Genomic DNA, 16576 nt, shown 5'->3' with positions numbered 1-16576 from the left:
TTCGCTCCTCAGTAATGCAGCCAACATAATCAAAGACCTCATCTACCCTGGAGATTCTCTCTTCTCCCCTTTCCCTTTGGGAAGAAGATACAAAAGCCTGAAAGCACATACCCCCAGGCTCAAGGACAGCTTCTATCTCGCTGTTATAAGATATTGAACGGTCCCCTAGTACAATAAGATGGACTCTTGACCACACAATATACCTTGTTATGACCTTGCGCCTTATTGTCTACCTGCACTGCACTTTCTCTGTAACTGCAACACTTTATTCTGCATTCTGTTATTGTTTTACCTTGTACTACCTCAATGCACTGTTGTAATGAATTGATCTGTATGAACAGTATTCAAGACAGGTTTTTCACCGTACCTCTGTACATGTGACAATAATAAATCAATTTACTAATTTTGATAATACAGCTAGGAGATTGACTGGATCTCATATATTGACTGCAGACACAACTCAATCTTGAACAGCACTCAACTTTATTTCTTGAATATTCATATTTGTTTATATTTTTCTCATTGGATGAATTATTTTGTTTTCTCATTTCCAGTGATCACTTTATACTTTTATTCTTCATCAGTCTTATGGCCTAAGTCTTTCCTTCCTTCAAAAAGACATGTTCAATTGGCCTGCAACAGAAGCTCTGAGATGCAGATACCACAATGGTTATCCACTGACTCCTCTGGAAACCTCTAAGTTTGAACTTCATCTCATAACTATTTTTTTTAAATTAACAAAAGGCATCTCAGTTTTCCCATAAAGCTCTCCATCCCATCTCCCAGCGTCTTCCTCTACTTACAGGAAATGAACTGCTTGACCTAACCCCATCAGTTAGTAGGCATTGCCATATTCAGCCACACCTTTTTACCTCACTACCCAACATCCTTTGACCAACATGAAGAGATGTGTGCAACTACAACAACTTGTACTTATTGTGGCTCTTATGCAGTTAGACAGGACAAAGTATTTTTCAGGAGCGTATCCTGACAAAAGACCGACAGCATGCTCAAGCTAATGCCTCTACCATTCTCCATCATCATGCTTAGTGTTCTTTAGGTACTCCATGTTGTCCCTGTTGTTCCTAAGCACAGCTCACTGTAAAGCCCTGACATCAGCAGTGCTGCACTAGCTTGTTTCATCCATCATATGGAACCCCATTATTATCAAACAACAAATGTAAAGGCAGAATTGTGGGCAATAAGCCAATGATCAGCAAGGTTGGTGTATCCTACACCCTGAAATTGAAGAAATTTACTAAAGAAATGCCACAGCATAGAAGGTTATGGACTAAGTGCTGGTAAATAGGATTGGGATTTGATGGTCATCACAGATACGGTGGGCAGTAGGGCCTGTCTCTATGCTGTATGATTCTATGACTCTATGAGCAGGTATGGTGAATTTGGAGTGCTACTTTCAATGGATACAAGTTAGTGCAATGCCTTGGCCTATTTTTGGGGTGACCCAATTTAACCCAAAGAGAGTCAGAGGAACAAAGACACAGATAGGACACAGAAAGAAAAAATGTAATAAGAGGCATTGAAGAAAAAGGAAGAGATCTGGCATAAAAGGTGCATGAGAAAACTGGCATTTTTAGGTAGTCAGCAAAAGTTGTCCTCATGATAACCAGGGCTGTTTGTCATTTCCATTGACTTTACAAAAGAAAATCAGGTATTGTACAACATAGCTCCATATTCACTTCAAAGCACAGTTTCTGCTACAGGCAAAATTTCACTTGTAGGAAACGAGAGGACTAATATAGGAGAGAATGGTATGAAGTAACAAAAAGAAAAATATATAGAGCAAAATATATAGAGAGCAAAAGAGGAAGTAATATAGTCACAAAAGGACCAGGGACCAAATCTACCAATGAGGCCTAAGTATCCTGAAATGGGGCCACATGAACCCATTAGTAATTTACCCCCAACCCCTCAGAAATCATGAAGTGCTCTCCAAACAGCTTGAGTAAAACTTGCCTGCCAGTTTCACAGCCTGAAGCTCAACTCTAAAAATTTCTAGTTCTACAGTTACCCTGACAGATGATGTCCTAAACAGAAACAAACAGCCACAGCTCAGCACAGGTATTATGTATGACACTCCATATGCCAAAAATACCCATGACCATTATAAGGTACTCAGTCAATGAAAAAAAGATATTTCGTCAGCACTTTGGCTTATTAAATATCCTGATTTATTAAACTTTTACAGTATAATCTGAGCATTACAATTTTTTTTTGGACCTGAAATCCTTTTCTCCTTCCATAGATGCTGTCTGACCTGCTGAGTGTTTCCAGCATTTTCTGTATTTATTTTAGATTTCCAGCATCTGCAGTGTTTTGATTTCCACAATTAATCTAATTGTCTCTAATGCCTGACAAGAAGTCACAACTTGCTCACAGAATAAATTGTTGATCTGAGCTAGAACTGGGCCATTATAATTGCATTTAAATCTATGAAATCTTATTTACCTAAAATAATTTATCTAAGCATAACATGAAAATACTAAATAATAATGAGTAAGAGGTGCATGGATTAGTTTTTGATATTTGTAGGTAGACACTTCACACAATAGCTGTTTACAAGAGGCAAAATAATTTATTAAAGCAAGCATCAGCAGTCATGGGAACACACATTAAAAGATTGATGTTAAACAGGTAGCAAGCAAAATGGTGATAAATGCAGATTAGAAAAGATATTAGATGCTTTTATGTGTGAACAAGATATGCACAGGATGGTCTTGAAATGTTATACATTACATTGTGCTGGAGCAAAGATGGTAATCCATGATTCTGTTAAGTTTTGTAACTTTTGACTGTGAAGCAGACTCAAGTGAGATTTCATACAGTGGCTAATGGATGGGCACAGTGAGAAAGAATACACTTTCCTTGTGATACAGGCACAGTGCATGATCAGAACAATGACTTATGACATCATGGGTGGAAAAGTGATAAAGGTGGCACTGTGAAAATCGTCTGTGATCAATTAAGAAGCAAACAGAAATCAATGCATTTCTAAAAATGAATACATCTACTTTCAAAAATAAGTAAATATACTTCCAAAAATAAGCAAACAGTTATGCACTTAAAAATATGTAAATGATTGTTCTAAAATTAGTAAATACACCTTCAAAAATGAGCGTGTTTTACATACCTAAAGCTGCCTTGACTTCCAGTGCCTCAGATTCTTGTGAGTATTCACTGAGGCCAGCTGCATTGACAGCCCTGACTCGGAACTTGTATGACTCCCCAGTGTGTAGCCCATGACAAATAAACCTTTATAACAAAAATGTCATTTACAACATCATTAATTTATTGCAAATTTATAAAGGTGCATGACACTGATTATTTATTTGTCTTAGTGAATATTTCTTATCAAAATCACAAAACAGTGCTATTTTCAGTGTTTTATTTTCATTTCTTTATACAGAGGTGTATTAAAAATCTTGTTGGGCCATGTTATTGTCCACCTACTCTCACTCTGACCTTTCTGTCTTTGGGCTCTTATGTTCCACTAACAGAGCCTAACATAAGCTTGAGGTACAACATCTTTTCTTCCAACCTGGCGCTTCACAGCCCTCAATGGTCAATATTGAATTCAACAATTTCAGAAAACCAGCCTTTCCAGTTTGTAACAGAACCAGCCATTCTGATGAAATGTCATGAAGCTGTAACATTATCTCTCTCCCCATAGACTGCCAGGCCTGCTGAGTATCTCCAGTGTTCTCTTACAGTAACTGCTGTATTCTGTATCTCACAGTTCCAATACCTCTGTTCTCATTTGTCTCCTTCTATTTACATCTCCTTCAGACTCATCAGCAGTAATTAACAAGCCTTCTCCACCTTCTCTCAGCCACAGCACCATCACTTATGTCATTCAGATTATCCTGGCCTACACCTTATCTCTTCTTTGCAACATAAAACATGTTTGGTTTCTAACTTTTCCTAGTCATCAATCTGAAACATTTGCTTTTTTCTCCCTCTCTCTCTCCATTTACTTCCTGTTTGGCTGAGTATTGCCAGCACTTTCTATTTCTATTATTCTGCTGGATTTGGCTGGAGGGAGACATGGTGAGCTTTCTGATTAATTAATGTTTTCGCCCTATGTGGCTGAAAATATTTAGTGATTGTATTTCATTTCTTATCCGATCTTGGGCAATTCAGATTATAGCCATGGATGTGTATCCCAACCTATTTCTCTGCCTGGACATGTTTATACTGTTAGGAGCAGCCCTTCGTGAATCCTCCAACAAACAATGAGAGAAGTAGGATACCACGATTTGTAGCTGTTATGTGATGAGAGGTGTATGCACAAGCCGCAGAAATGATGCATGATGATGCACATCACAAATTCTCTCTGACAAGATGAACCTTCTACTCCTCAGCACTCTGGAACAAATGGGTAAATAGGAAAGATGGCATACACACTTTCTTTTACATCAATTTCTTTTGTCTTTTACAAAAGTGTTAACCCATCGAAGATAATGGGTGGAAATTTATAGTTTGGAAAAGAATGGTAAAATTGACTGGGATTTTGGGCTGAAGACAAATCTAATAAATTCCTGTCCTGTTTCTGTTACAGCCTAAATTGGGACCAATGTAAGGTAGAGTTGAGGGCATCAGGATGGTATTTTAAAGGGATGCATTATTATATTGCAAGTCCTAACAAAAAGGTCATCTCGTAAAAATCTACCAGAGAAAGAAAAATAGATGAAGTAATTCTGGTTGGATTTAATCTACCAACATTCACCTGAAAAAAACTGCAGTCTTAATATTTTATATTAGTTGAGAACTTAAATTTGCTACTCGACAAAACTATTCAACCTCCTGTTTCCTTTCCCTGAGGTTGCTGGTCACTTTATTGATGCTAAGGTTTATAAAGAGTTCCATTCATTGTTATGATATTCTGGATTTGGTACAGACTAATCTCAAATTGCCTGCAGCAGATAATGATCTGCTTTCAATGCCTATTGATGGGCAATTGTGCCTTTCTTCATTCATTATCATCAGATAATTCAACATGAGCTCTTCCAAAATATAAGACAATTAAAAGGAATATAATAAAAATATCAAGCAACTTGGTGCACTTCGCAGAACTAGTCATCATTCTGTCAGTGATGCATCTTTTAGATAAAAATTGAAGCTTCATCTCCGTCATGAGAAAAACCTCGACACCATTTTGCAAAAAAAGTCAGGAATTTATTTGCAATGAACATTGTTTAGCATTCAATCAACATTACAAAGCAAATTATCTGGTCTTTAACAGGATGCTATTTATGGGAGTTTATTTTGCATAAATTGCATTTCCTACATTATAACTGAGGCTACACTTTAAAAAGTGTATTCATTGGTTGTAAGGTATATTGTGACATCCTTTGTGAAGGGTGCTTCATTGAAGATTTTGTTCCTTTCTTTTGATTCAGAGCTAAAGATAGTGGGCAAAAAACCGTCTCATATGATACATTTTGTGTGAGTGAATGTTATCAAGAATGGATCAGGTACTTTGTGCAAGCATAGCCCACTTCTGCGGATTTGATCCAGCAGATCCATGTGAAGCCATCGGGCAACAAACTTAATGAAATGTGCACTTTGACATCACTTGCACAAAATCCTTGTGTGCACACAAGAACTACATGGACCGTCAGATTAAAACAGGCCTAATTTGGAGTGTTCAGCATTAGTTAAAGCAACATTTAGGGCATCTATCATTTACAAATAGGTCCATCGTTTAACTAATTTTCTTAATGTTCATTTCCAAACTTCCCCACCACCTTGCTGCTTCAAAAATATTCCTCTCCCCCCTTGTTGCATATGTGCCCAACTCTTCTCCACACCATCTTTGTCTCTAGCCTGATCATCAGTCTGCCAGTCTGGCTGACACCACTTTGTGTTATTATGCTTGACGTCCAAGACTTAAAATAATGCTTTTCTCTCAAAAGATTTAGGGTTAGAATTGTCCAGCAAAAATACATGTTAAGCTGGCAATGCTTTGGAAGCTCAGGCCCCTTTCATGTGGGGCACGGCAGCAAAATTCTATTGAGCACAAGGCCCACAACAAGATAAAGATCCTCTGTTTTAATGATGTTATCAGTGGCCATCTGTACTGAAGTATCCATCAAGCATCTCTGAGTACCACAATAATACTTGATAACATTTGGATTTAGTAGTGGGGGGATGGGGGAAAATAATTACAATAAGCTGTGCAATCAACTGTGGTGACATGCCCAGATCACCAGAACAACTACCACAATTTACCAGAGACATGAGAGCAAATTGCTTGCAGGTATGTTTATGACCCTTCTGCCAGGGTTAATCATTACTGACAAATCCTGGATCAAACTCTTCATGCACTCTCACCCTCCCTTTTATCTCATTCACTTTGATTCTATCCAAGTCCTTCCACTGCTTTATTTGTCCCAGGCTCCCAAAAAGCCATGATCACTACCTTTTTCCTTTCACTGGTTTGTTATTGCATGGTTCCCATTTTCCAGATCCACTGATGCTTCCTTCAATATAGTATCCCACCAACTCCTTTGCACCTTTTGATTCTTCCCAGCATACAACCATAGAAGTGTCTGTGTCCCTTGAAGGCACAACATGACCAGGTGCTTTTGGAACATCTGGAAGAAAAAAAGACAAAACACATAACAAAAAATAGTATCAATAGAGCAACTTTAACTAGCCTTAAACCTCTGCTAGTCTGTAAGATTAGTTATTGATTAAAAATCATTCTCAACACTATTTTGTTGTTTTGTAGGCAACATGGTCCTTTGTATGGAAGATGCAACCTTGCTTTCTGCTTGTCCAGATGTACTGTGCTTCTTGATGCAAGTTGGAAAACCCTTAACAAAGTTGCAGCAGAACAAAAAAACAAACAAGATTTTGGGTATACAGCCAGAGGGATAGAGCATAAAACATAGGGCAGAATAATTAACATCCCAAACTCTGACCCATAGCCTACTGGAGTACATTTCAGACCATTATCCAACAATAGTAACATCCTGCCAACAATTATTGTGAGGCATTGTAGGGGCAGGCAGAGCAGGTGAATTGGTAGCATGAGGAAACTTGCATGTGTGGTTCATACTCACCAAGTTTATCTGTTACTTCAGTAAATTCTGTTGCTTCAGAAGGCTCACCAATACCAGCAGAGTTAGCAGAGCGGACACGGAAACGGTATGATTTACCCTCAGCCAGATCAAACAATGCAAAGCGTGGAGACTTCACAGGGATTTCTGGATTAACTCTCTGCCAGTCCTCGGTGCCTGCCACACACTAGCACATGCAAACAAGAGTAAGGACAGCAAATGAGTCAAAGAGTCTAGCAAACTAATATTTTAACTATTCATTTATGGGATGTGGGCACTGCTGTCAAGGGCAACATGTATTGCCCAACTCTAATTACTCATGAGAGATTCCAGTGAGCCACCTCTTGAACCACTGCTGTCCTTTTGGTGGAGCTACAGTGGTTTTTGAAGGGGGCTTCTGGGATTTAGATGCAGTGATGATGAAGGACCAAGTTACCATGTTTTAGGTACATTTAATTGCCATTGGCAGGCTCTTGCTAATACTTGTACTGTTGTTGAGTTGCCTGCTTTTGGGGCTGGATGAGGAAATGGTAGTCCTACCAGGAGAAATAATATTTTTGTTTCTTTGTAGGAGGAGGACATCATAATGATGAAGTCATGTACAAGTGATAAAATGACAAATAATGGCATGCTTGACAACATATCTCTTACCTGTAAGTGTCTTTAAAAATAACTGTTAATATTTCAGGGCAAAGCCCTTTGGATGTAGGATAAGAGCTATTGTTATGTGGAAAATTTTATAATCGTCAGAATTAGTTTTGTTGATATAAAAAGGATTATTAGTACTATTATCCTCTATAAATTGTTTATTGACTACAGCTCCACCTTCAGTACTATAATTCCAAACAAACTCATCTCCAAGCTCCTAGACCTGGGACTCAGCACCTCAGTTTGCAACTGGATCCTTGACTTCCTGAACAATAGACCACAATCTGTAAGGATCAGCAGCAACATCTCTGTCATGATTATCCTCAACACTGGTGTCCCAGAAGGCTGTGTCCTTGGCCCCCTACTCTAGTCCCTACACACTCATGACTGCATGACCAAATTCACCTCTAACTCTATTGACAAGTTTGCAGATGGCACCATCATAGTGGGCCGGATCTCAAATAATGATGAGTCAGAGTACAGGAAGGAGGGAGAGAGCCTAGTGGCATTGTGTCATGACAACAACCTTTCCTTCAATGTCAACAAAAGAGCTGGTCATTGACTTCAGGAAGGGGGGTGGTGCACACGCTCCTGTTTACATCAACAGTGCTGAGGTTGAGAGGGTTGCAAGGTTCAAGTTCCTAGGAGTGAACATCACCTGTTCTGGTCCAACCACATAGATGCCACAGCCAAGAAAGGTCATCGGCACCTCTACTTCCTCAGGAGTCTAAAGAAATTTGGCATGTACCCTTTGAACCTCGCCAATTTTTGTCAGTGCACCATAGAAAGCATCCTATCCAGATCTATCATGGCTTGGTATGGCAACTGCCCTGCCTGAGACTGCAAGAAACTGCAGAGAGTTGTGGACACAGCACAGCACATCATGGAAACCAGCCTCCCCTCCATGGACTCTGTCTATACATCTCGCTGCCTCGGTAAAACAGCCAACATAACCAAAGACACCATCCACCTCAGACATTCTCTCTTTTCCCTCCTCTCACTGGGCAGAAGATACAAAAGCCTGAAAGCATGTACCACCGGGCTCAAGGACAGCTTCTATGCCACTGTTATAAGACTATTGAACAGTCCCCTAGTACGATAAGATGGGCTCTTGATCTCACAATCTACTTCGATATGGCCTTGCACCTTATTGTCTGCCTGCACTGCACTTTCTCTGTAACTGTAATACTTTATTCTGCATTCTGTTATTGTTTCCCCTTGTACTACCTCAATGACCTGTTGTAATGAAATGATCTGTATGGATGGCACGCAAAACAAAGTTTTTCACTGTACCTCGGTACATGTGACAATAATAAACCAATTAATCAATTTACCAATTTAATTTACCAATTTAAAGCCATTGTAGAAAGTTTATTGCATCAACCATACTCAGAGAAAAGAGAAACGTACCTGTTCAACTACATTTAAATTTCATGTCAGTAACAATCATGCAAGTTTTACTCAAATGTCTTATAAAAATAGTAGACTAAGGAATCTTAGGAAAAAGAATGATACACTCCTCACCTACTGAAACACATTATTTAAATTGTTTTTTCATCTGATGAGTCTACATAGCATTTTACAGTTTGAGTTTTGAGATCTTTACCTTTTCCACATAATACATGACACCTTCATGGCCACGTTGACCAGGAGGTTTCCAGCTGAGGACAACATAATTCTTGGTGGCTTCAGTTACAGTAAGTTCTGTAGGTTTTCCAGGCACAATACCTTCTGTTGAGGCAAAAGTGGAATAGTAATGTATTACATAGAGATTAAAAAATTGTTCAGTGTTTTTCCTGCAGATCTATATTTTTATTCATGGGATTCAGATATTGCTACCAAAACCAGCATTAATGGCTCATCCCAACTTGCCCTAGAGAATGTGAGCCACTTTTTTGAAATGTTTCTGGTGAAGGGTCCTGCCTTCCACTGCCACACTGACTACCATTTCCATGCGCCCCCCCCCCCCCCCCACACTCATCCAAGTGTTGTTGGTTTGGATATTCCAGGATCTTTATTCAGCAATAATGAAGGAACAGTGAAATACTTCCAAGGCAGGATGGTAGAATGGTGACTTAGAGGAGAACTTACATGTGTGCTCCCATTCACCTACTACCCTTATCCTTTGTATGCTAGAGGTTGCGGGTTTGGGGCTGCTGTCAAAGTCACTCTGGCAAGTAACTGTAGTGCTCTTTGTAGATGGTAAGCACTGCAACCATGGTGTGCTGGAGTTGGTAGGAATTGATGGATGAGGTGCCATTGATTATACAGAGATGCTTACTGTATATTTAAATGCATGAGCATTAGGTGAAGCCCAGGCTTTGATGTGTCGAGGGACAAATTTAGGGCTACATTTAACTGGCTACAAACCAGTGGAGATGAATTCCCATTGCTACATCACTTGCACTCCTGCCCTGGCTAATCTCTTAAGGTTAATAAAGATCATATGGAGAAAGTTAGACCACTTAAGGTAGTGTTGGACTGCCCAAGTTAAAAATCTGTCATGTTACATTTGAAAGATTTAAGAAATTTAGTTAAATCTTAAAATTTTGCAATTGATGCTTTGATTAGGGTCATTGACAGTTAGCTATCAACAGAGTTGGCAAAGTGATCTTTCAAATTTCAGCAATCTCAGATGCAGGAATTCTTGTTCAGGCCCCATAAAAATAATATTGAATCCCCTTATGATCACAACCTTCCTTAGGAATTACCTGGAAGCTGTCCAATAAAGCATCAGCCAGAGTGAGGCAAGTAACCTAGCATGAACACTCTGTGCCCTTTAGGCACCCCAGCTCCTTTGTTCTACTTTAATGAGGCCCTAGGCCTCAAAGTGTCTCAGGCTTCTTGGATCTAGGACAACAGTTGCCTGGCATGCTCCATAAGTCAGCCACCCAAAGATTAAAATCTTCCCATTTTGATTGACAACACCCAGTCTTAGAAGCTTCATAAAACCTGCTGAGATAAAAATTACATTTTATGGATCTAGAACTTTTTGATTGATTTTCACTTGGTACAGGTTCAGCTTTGCCTCAGCAGACTGATACATGTAGAAGGCAATATATTCTTTACCTGCTGGTTCTTCTTCTGTAACAATAATCTGGCCAGTCCAGGGGGCTAATGGCATACCTAATAATTAAATAACACGAAAAGTTTAAATGTTGTTTCGAAAAAATGTTAAAAACAAATTTCAAACTCTACTTCTGTGCCATAAAAAAGGGTTAATCAAATTTGTAAACATACACATACCTACCAGTCCATTGGGTGTTAATCTAACACAGCATATCAGCAATGGCAATTTGTATTGTTTGGAGGATATGACAGAGAACGTGGCTTAGGAAAAGTGCAGTGGACATGGTAAACATGTACTTTCAGAAACCCTTGACAAGTTTTTATTGTTCACTTGCGGGATTTGAGTATCACTGGCAAGGATAGCATCAATTGGCCACCTCTGATCATTAATGATGAACCAGTACTACTTTTTGATGCAACTTGCCTCAGTATCAACTGTTTTATATTCTAGGTCTGGAGTTACATATGCCATGTAGAGATGATAGCTTTTTTTTCCCAAAAGGACATTAACAAACCAAATTGTCAATTCTTGATAGCAACCAAATGTCATAATTTTATTCCAGGTTTATTTGCTAACTCAATTGCCACATCAGGTTTTGAACTCCTTCATCTCCAGATTATTTTCCAGTAACCTAACCATTATACTGCAAACCCCCACCTAAGGTTTGCTATGGTACATTATTGAAAAAGGTAATATGAAGGTAATATGCTGAAGAAGAAGGTAATATGCTATGGAAAAGAGAAAGCGTTGGAAATTGAATTAAAAATGCTTGGAGGCAAAGTCATGGAAAATAGAGCAGTTTTTCAGTGGCTGAACTAAAGGTGCCTTTAATTAGCATAAACGTGAAGGTATTTGATTAGAAATAGGGCCAATGGACATGACCCTGCACTGGACCCCAATTTACCATAATGGGCCACAGAAATGGTCAGTTTTCACTTCCTACCTCCAGAGATGGATAGAGACCTAACACAGTGAGATTCCACTTACCTTTGTATGGCTCATAATTCTCATTGAGAACAATATCAGTCCCAGCCAACGCCACCTTCCCAACCCCTTGCCTCTGTGTAGCTCAATGATAGATCAAGTAGCATTGATAGCACAATATTTGCCTATTTTGTGGATCTTGTTTTTCCTCAAGAAACCAAAAAGGCAAAGTGACATTAACAAACTGAAGCAGCCACCAAGTATTACAAAGATTCATCCTCCTAGCTTTCCAAGTGTCACTGAGAGAGAGCCTGTTCTTCACCTGATTCATCTGAGTCACAATCTCACGGTCATGATAATTTGTACTCATGTCCCACCATTCCATGAGGCCAAATCTTGGAGCTTTATGTGTTATTTTACCATAGAGAATTGTCTTTATTTTGGTGTATTTTATTTTTCTATCATTTTACATGCAACAATGATTTATCCTGAGCAGGGAAAGATAATATCAAAGGAGTCACTCTAAAGATTTAGTCTGAGAAAAGACGAACAGACATACTCTTTAGCCTATCTCTGTCAGAAGGATCCAAGGCTGCCACAGGATCGGACACACGGGAAGGTCTGCTAATTCCAACATTATTGACAGCACGCACACGAAAGATGTAAGAGCGGCCTTCTACCAATCCAGTGACAGGGAAGCGAGCAAACTTCACTGGGGTGTCATTACACTGAACCCAATGAGTGGTTCCAACTTCACATCTATAAGAAAAGAATTTGAGCTGTTTTATGGCACAAACAAAAAATCTACCACTTTTGTAAATTAATCCAGACATCACTATCACACAATAATGTTATAGTTTAATGTTATACAAGTAAGTACATTTAAATGCTTCTAAACAAAGTTTGATTTTGTTCTGCATGTTGATTCCCCCCCCCCCCCTTACAGTAAAACTCTGATAATCCACTGTCCGACCATTCAGAAATCCCAATAATTCGGCGTCTAGTTCACCAGGTAATGTCTGCTGCATTCCTTACCGACTCACCAAGGCCCCATTTCCCGCGTCCCCTTCCAATCACACGGCCCTAGTTCCTGCGCTCTCTTCTGACTTGCCAGGGGTTGTGTTCCCATGCTCTCTTCCAATTTACCAGGGCCCCAGTTCCCTTGCTCCCTTCCCATTCAATGGGGTTCCAGTTCCCCGCTCTCTTTCAACTGACCAGGGTCCTTTTCCTTTTAACCTGATTCACTGGGAAATTAATTGCAATATTATACTGCAACAGAAAATCAGATACATCTTCATTAGGACAGGTTAAAGTAATGAGCTGTTTGACATGGTGGAGTTTAGGATGACATGAAACCCTTGGTTAAAATATTTGAACAGTGTTTAGAACCTAAAGGGAGCCACTAGTACTCAGGATTCATACCACATGAGTGCAGAATCCAATATGGAGGAATTAATAGTACAATTTTTTAATGTTTGTTTTTTTAAAATGTGTGATTATTTTTGACATCAGGAGATATATTCAAAATGCTAACAAAATTAATACAGTAATTTTGCTTCACATTAAACTTATCCATTAAGTGTGACACTAATTGATAATACTAGTATTCTTTCTCTAGTACCCCAAACTTCAACATGTTTTATTGATGGTGGACCTCCCATCCCAAATAAGATGTGAATATCTCCTCTCCAACATTGTCCTTGCACCCACTACCTCTGACCAAAGGACCAAAGCAAAGAACAGTAAGATAGAGAGAAATAGAATGTGACTGAAAAGAAGCAAAGAGCCAAAAAGTGGGAAGAGGAAAGGGAAATAAATTCACAAAAGAATAGAGAGAGAGAGAGAAACAGAAACACAAGGTCAGGAAAAAAAGACTGACCATGTTCCCAAACACTTAACATGCAATGTTATCAAAGATCAACTAACATTTTCTCATTGCAATATCACAATATTACATATTTACAGGGTTTTTTCTGTAAGTGACATTCAAAAATATTCACAGCAATGAAAATCTTAACAGTTGGTGAGACTAAGGCAGGGTCCCACCAGCTGCCATAGTCCTATGTCAGGGTAGCTAACCTTTTGCATTTGGAGGGGCCACAGAGTGCCTTGAGCCTTGCCAGTGAACAGGGAAGGCTGCACCCTGGACCATGTAAAAGAAACCAGAGTCAATATCAGGACAGCAGAAGATCTGTCCCAATGTAAAATAATCCGCTTTTAAAAAATACAAAAGCAAAGTATCACAAATGTTGAAAATCTGAAATAAAAACAGACAATGCTACAGACAGGTCAAACAGCATCTGTGGAGAAGGAAACAGTTTATATTTCAGGTTGATGACCTTTAGCCTTAAAATGTCATTGACTCAAAGAGTTAACTGTTTTTCTCTTTATAGATGCTTTGAGTAATTCCAACAGATTCTGTTTTTATTTCACCCTACAGTATAACATGATTTAATTAGAAAATAAATTTATAAATTAGATATAATGAGAAGCAACTCGGTTGTCAATTTTTGCTACTCACCTGTCAACAAAGTACCCAACGATGGAGCTTCCGCCATCAACCGCTGGCTGTTTCCAGTTGACAATTACATAATCCTTATTGGCATCCAAGCAATAGACATCTAAGGGAGCTGCTGGGGCACCGGCAACCTCTGCATCACTGTCTGTAAATTAGACACAAGCCTTCTGATTACTTTCATCATATCAACTTGCCACTTCTCAACTTGCAATACCTTCTCTAGTTCCTGGAATATGCAGCAACAATATAACAATCACCTGATCAATCTCAAGTAAAAGGCAAAGCAATCCAATAAGTTTGAATAGAGGATACCAGCAATTATCACATTCCCTTGCCCCTATCCACACTCCAGCCTCTTTCACACTACCACCAAAATGGAGATTTGTGCACTCCATCTGCCCTGAGGCAGACCCACAGCAATGCCATTGGCCTGTTTTGACAAAAGGAACAGGTGACCTGTATATCTGGTAGTGTTCATCGTACTCTTCTTAAAATGACTGACCTTTTTACAGGTTCACTGGGTTCCATCCTGTGTTGGTAACCCTATGCCACAATGGGTTTAGCAGATACTTTAAGTCTACTAAGTGGTTAGATGTGTAACTGTTATGGCATGGTTCTCCAACACACTAGAATATCTCCAATTGTAGTCATATGCCTTCAGCAAGAAGGTATAACATGGTGAACCAGAAACTGACTAAAAATTGCAAGCAATTCCTATCTCAAGATACTGTGGGGAATTCAATGTCAGTGCTGAACATTTCAAACTTGCTATAAACTAGAAAGGAAATCCTGAAGCATTTGTTTATGCAAAGGCAATGTTTTGTTCTGAAACTCTGCTGTGTGACAATGTCAGCAAAGTAACAAGTCAAATAACGAGATAGCTCCAGTGTTATCTAGTTCCGTCCTCAACATATATTTGCAATGTGAATATCAGGAGAAATATTCATTAAGTTTTTGACTGCTGGTATACTCAGACTATTCTCCATCAAAGCATCTTAGTTGTACTAATGGATGATACAAACAAAGGGAAGGTTCTGTAAATCAAATTATTACAGGTGTGATTATTGGATTATAAGTAAAAAGCTCAGCAAGGAACAAAAAAACTTGTGAGGAATCAAGGGACAACACCCTGAGTGGTTGCTATATGAGTTCTGCATAAAATCACCTAGAATTAAAGGTTAAGTAATACTTAAAATTAAAGGGCAGCTTGCAAGGGAACTGCAACATGGGTCACCACATGTGTAGAATGGAGAGCAGTTACAGTTAAGTGTGTGAGTGGTCTGAAGTACAGAATACGGCAATCATACCAGAACACAATAGTTTGTAATATTTTATACATACCAATGAGATATTTTATACATGCAACATCATATGTCATTTGTAATGTTTGTATTTATATTGTCTTCATTGCACTTGGTTGCATACCAATAAAATTTTTAAAAGCTGGTTAAAAAATCCTGAGTTGTGCTGCTCTGTGACCTGTAGTTGATTTTCCCCAACTGGATGGGTTCATACCAAACTCGGAGAGTAGCTATAGGAGGAAATCTACCTATACAACAATGATCACTGCCGCATGCTAAATTGGTTGCACTTATGCTGGTGATAAAAGACTACGATTACTGAATCAGAGAGTGGTGGTGGAGTGGTAGTGGAGGAGAGGCGATGGTGCAAAAAACACCCATGTTATTTGGAGATACCTTCTGATAAGTGGATGCTGAATGGGCTTGATATAGTGGGGCAGTCCATGGACAGACATTGTTTAGGAATTTGGTTAACATTGGATCTGCAAGTTTATTTGCACACATACCTCTGACAAACACATAGGCACTATGGAGTTCATAACCAGATTTTGTCAACACTCGCATTGTGTACAGTCCTTCATCCTCTTTGTTTAAGTGAGTAAGGGTTAATGTGGCACATTCACCACTCCAGTGCATCTGAACCCATTTGGAAGGATGTAATTGAATACCTGGTAAGGAAATAAAAAAGATGCAAAATATAAGTATGGGACAGATACCGAGATCAAGACAATGAGGTCACAATTCCAGCACTCTCTTATCTTTATGCATATACTTGGCATGCTTATCTCTGCTAATGCTAAGTAAAACATGAAATCATAGGTATAAAATATTAGGAGAAGTTAAGGAAGTAAAGTCCCAAATCTCTATTGCTTGCTTGCAGAGGAGTTGCCAGCAGGGACACTGACACTTGCAATTAGCATATGGGACATTAATGATGCGCATATATAAATCATGCCTTACATCTGTGGTGGGTAAGCTGTTAGAAAGGATTCTAAGAAATAGGATCTATGAGCATTTAGAGAATCATGGA

General features: G+C 39.0%; 1 protein-coding gene across 1 annotated transcript in view; it reads right to left on the bottom strand.

Annotated features, from left to right (window-relative positions):
• The window catches only part of myom1a (myomesin 1a (skelemin)), a 103857-nt gene that overhangs the window by 45841 nt on the left and 41440 nt on the right, over positions 1–16576 (bottom strand). Inside the window, 8 exon segments of the mRNA XM_052022592.1 lie at positions 3152–3273; positions 6443–6617; positions 7089–7272; positions 9340–9464; positions 10803–10859; positions 12287–12486; positions 14249–14390; positions 16053–16214. Coding sequence (XP_051878552.1) covers positions 3152–3273; positions 6443–6617; positions 7089–7272; positions 9340–9464; positions 10803–10859; positions 12287–12486; positions 14249–14390; positions 16053–16214 — 1167 coding nt within the window.

Source organism: Pristis pectinata, chromosome 9 (genome assembly GCF_009764475.1).
Source record: "Pristis pectinata isolate sPriPec2 chromosome 9, sPriPec2.1.pri, whole genome shotgun sequence".
Classification (NCBI taxonomy): domain Eukaryota; kingdom Metazoa; phylum Chordata; class Chondrichthyes; order Rhinopristiformes; family Pristidae; genus Pristis; species Pristis pectinata.
Note: the sequence above shows the minus strand (reverse complement) of the source record. Positions and strands in the feature narration are given on the sequence as shown.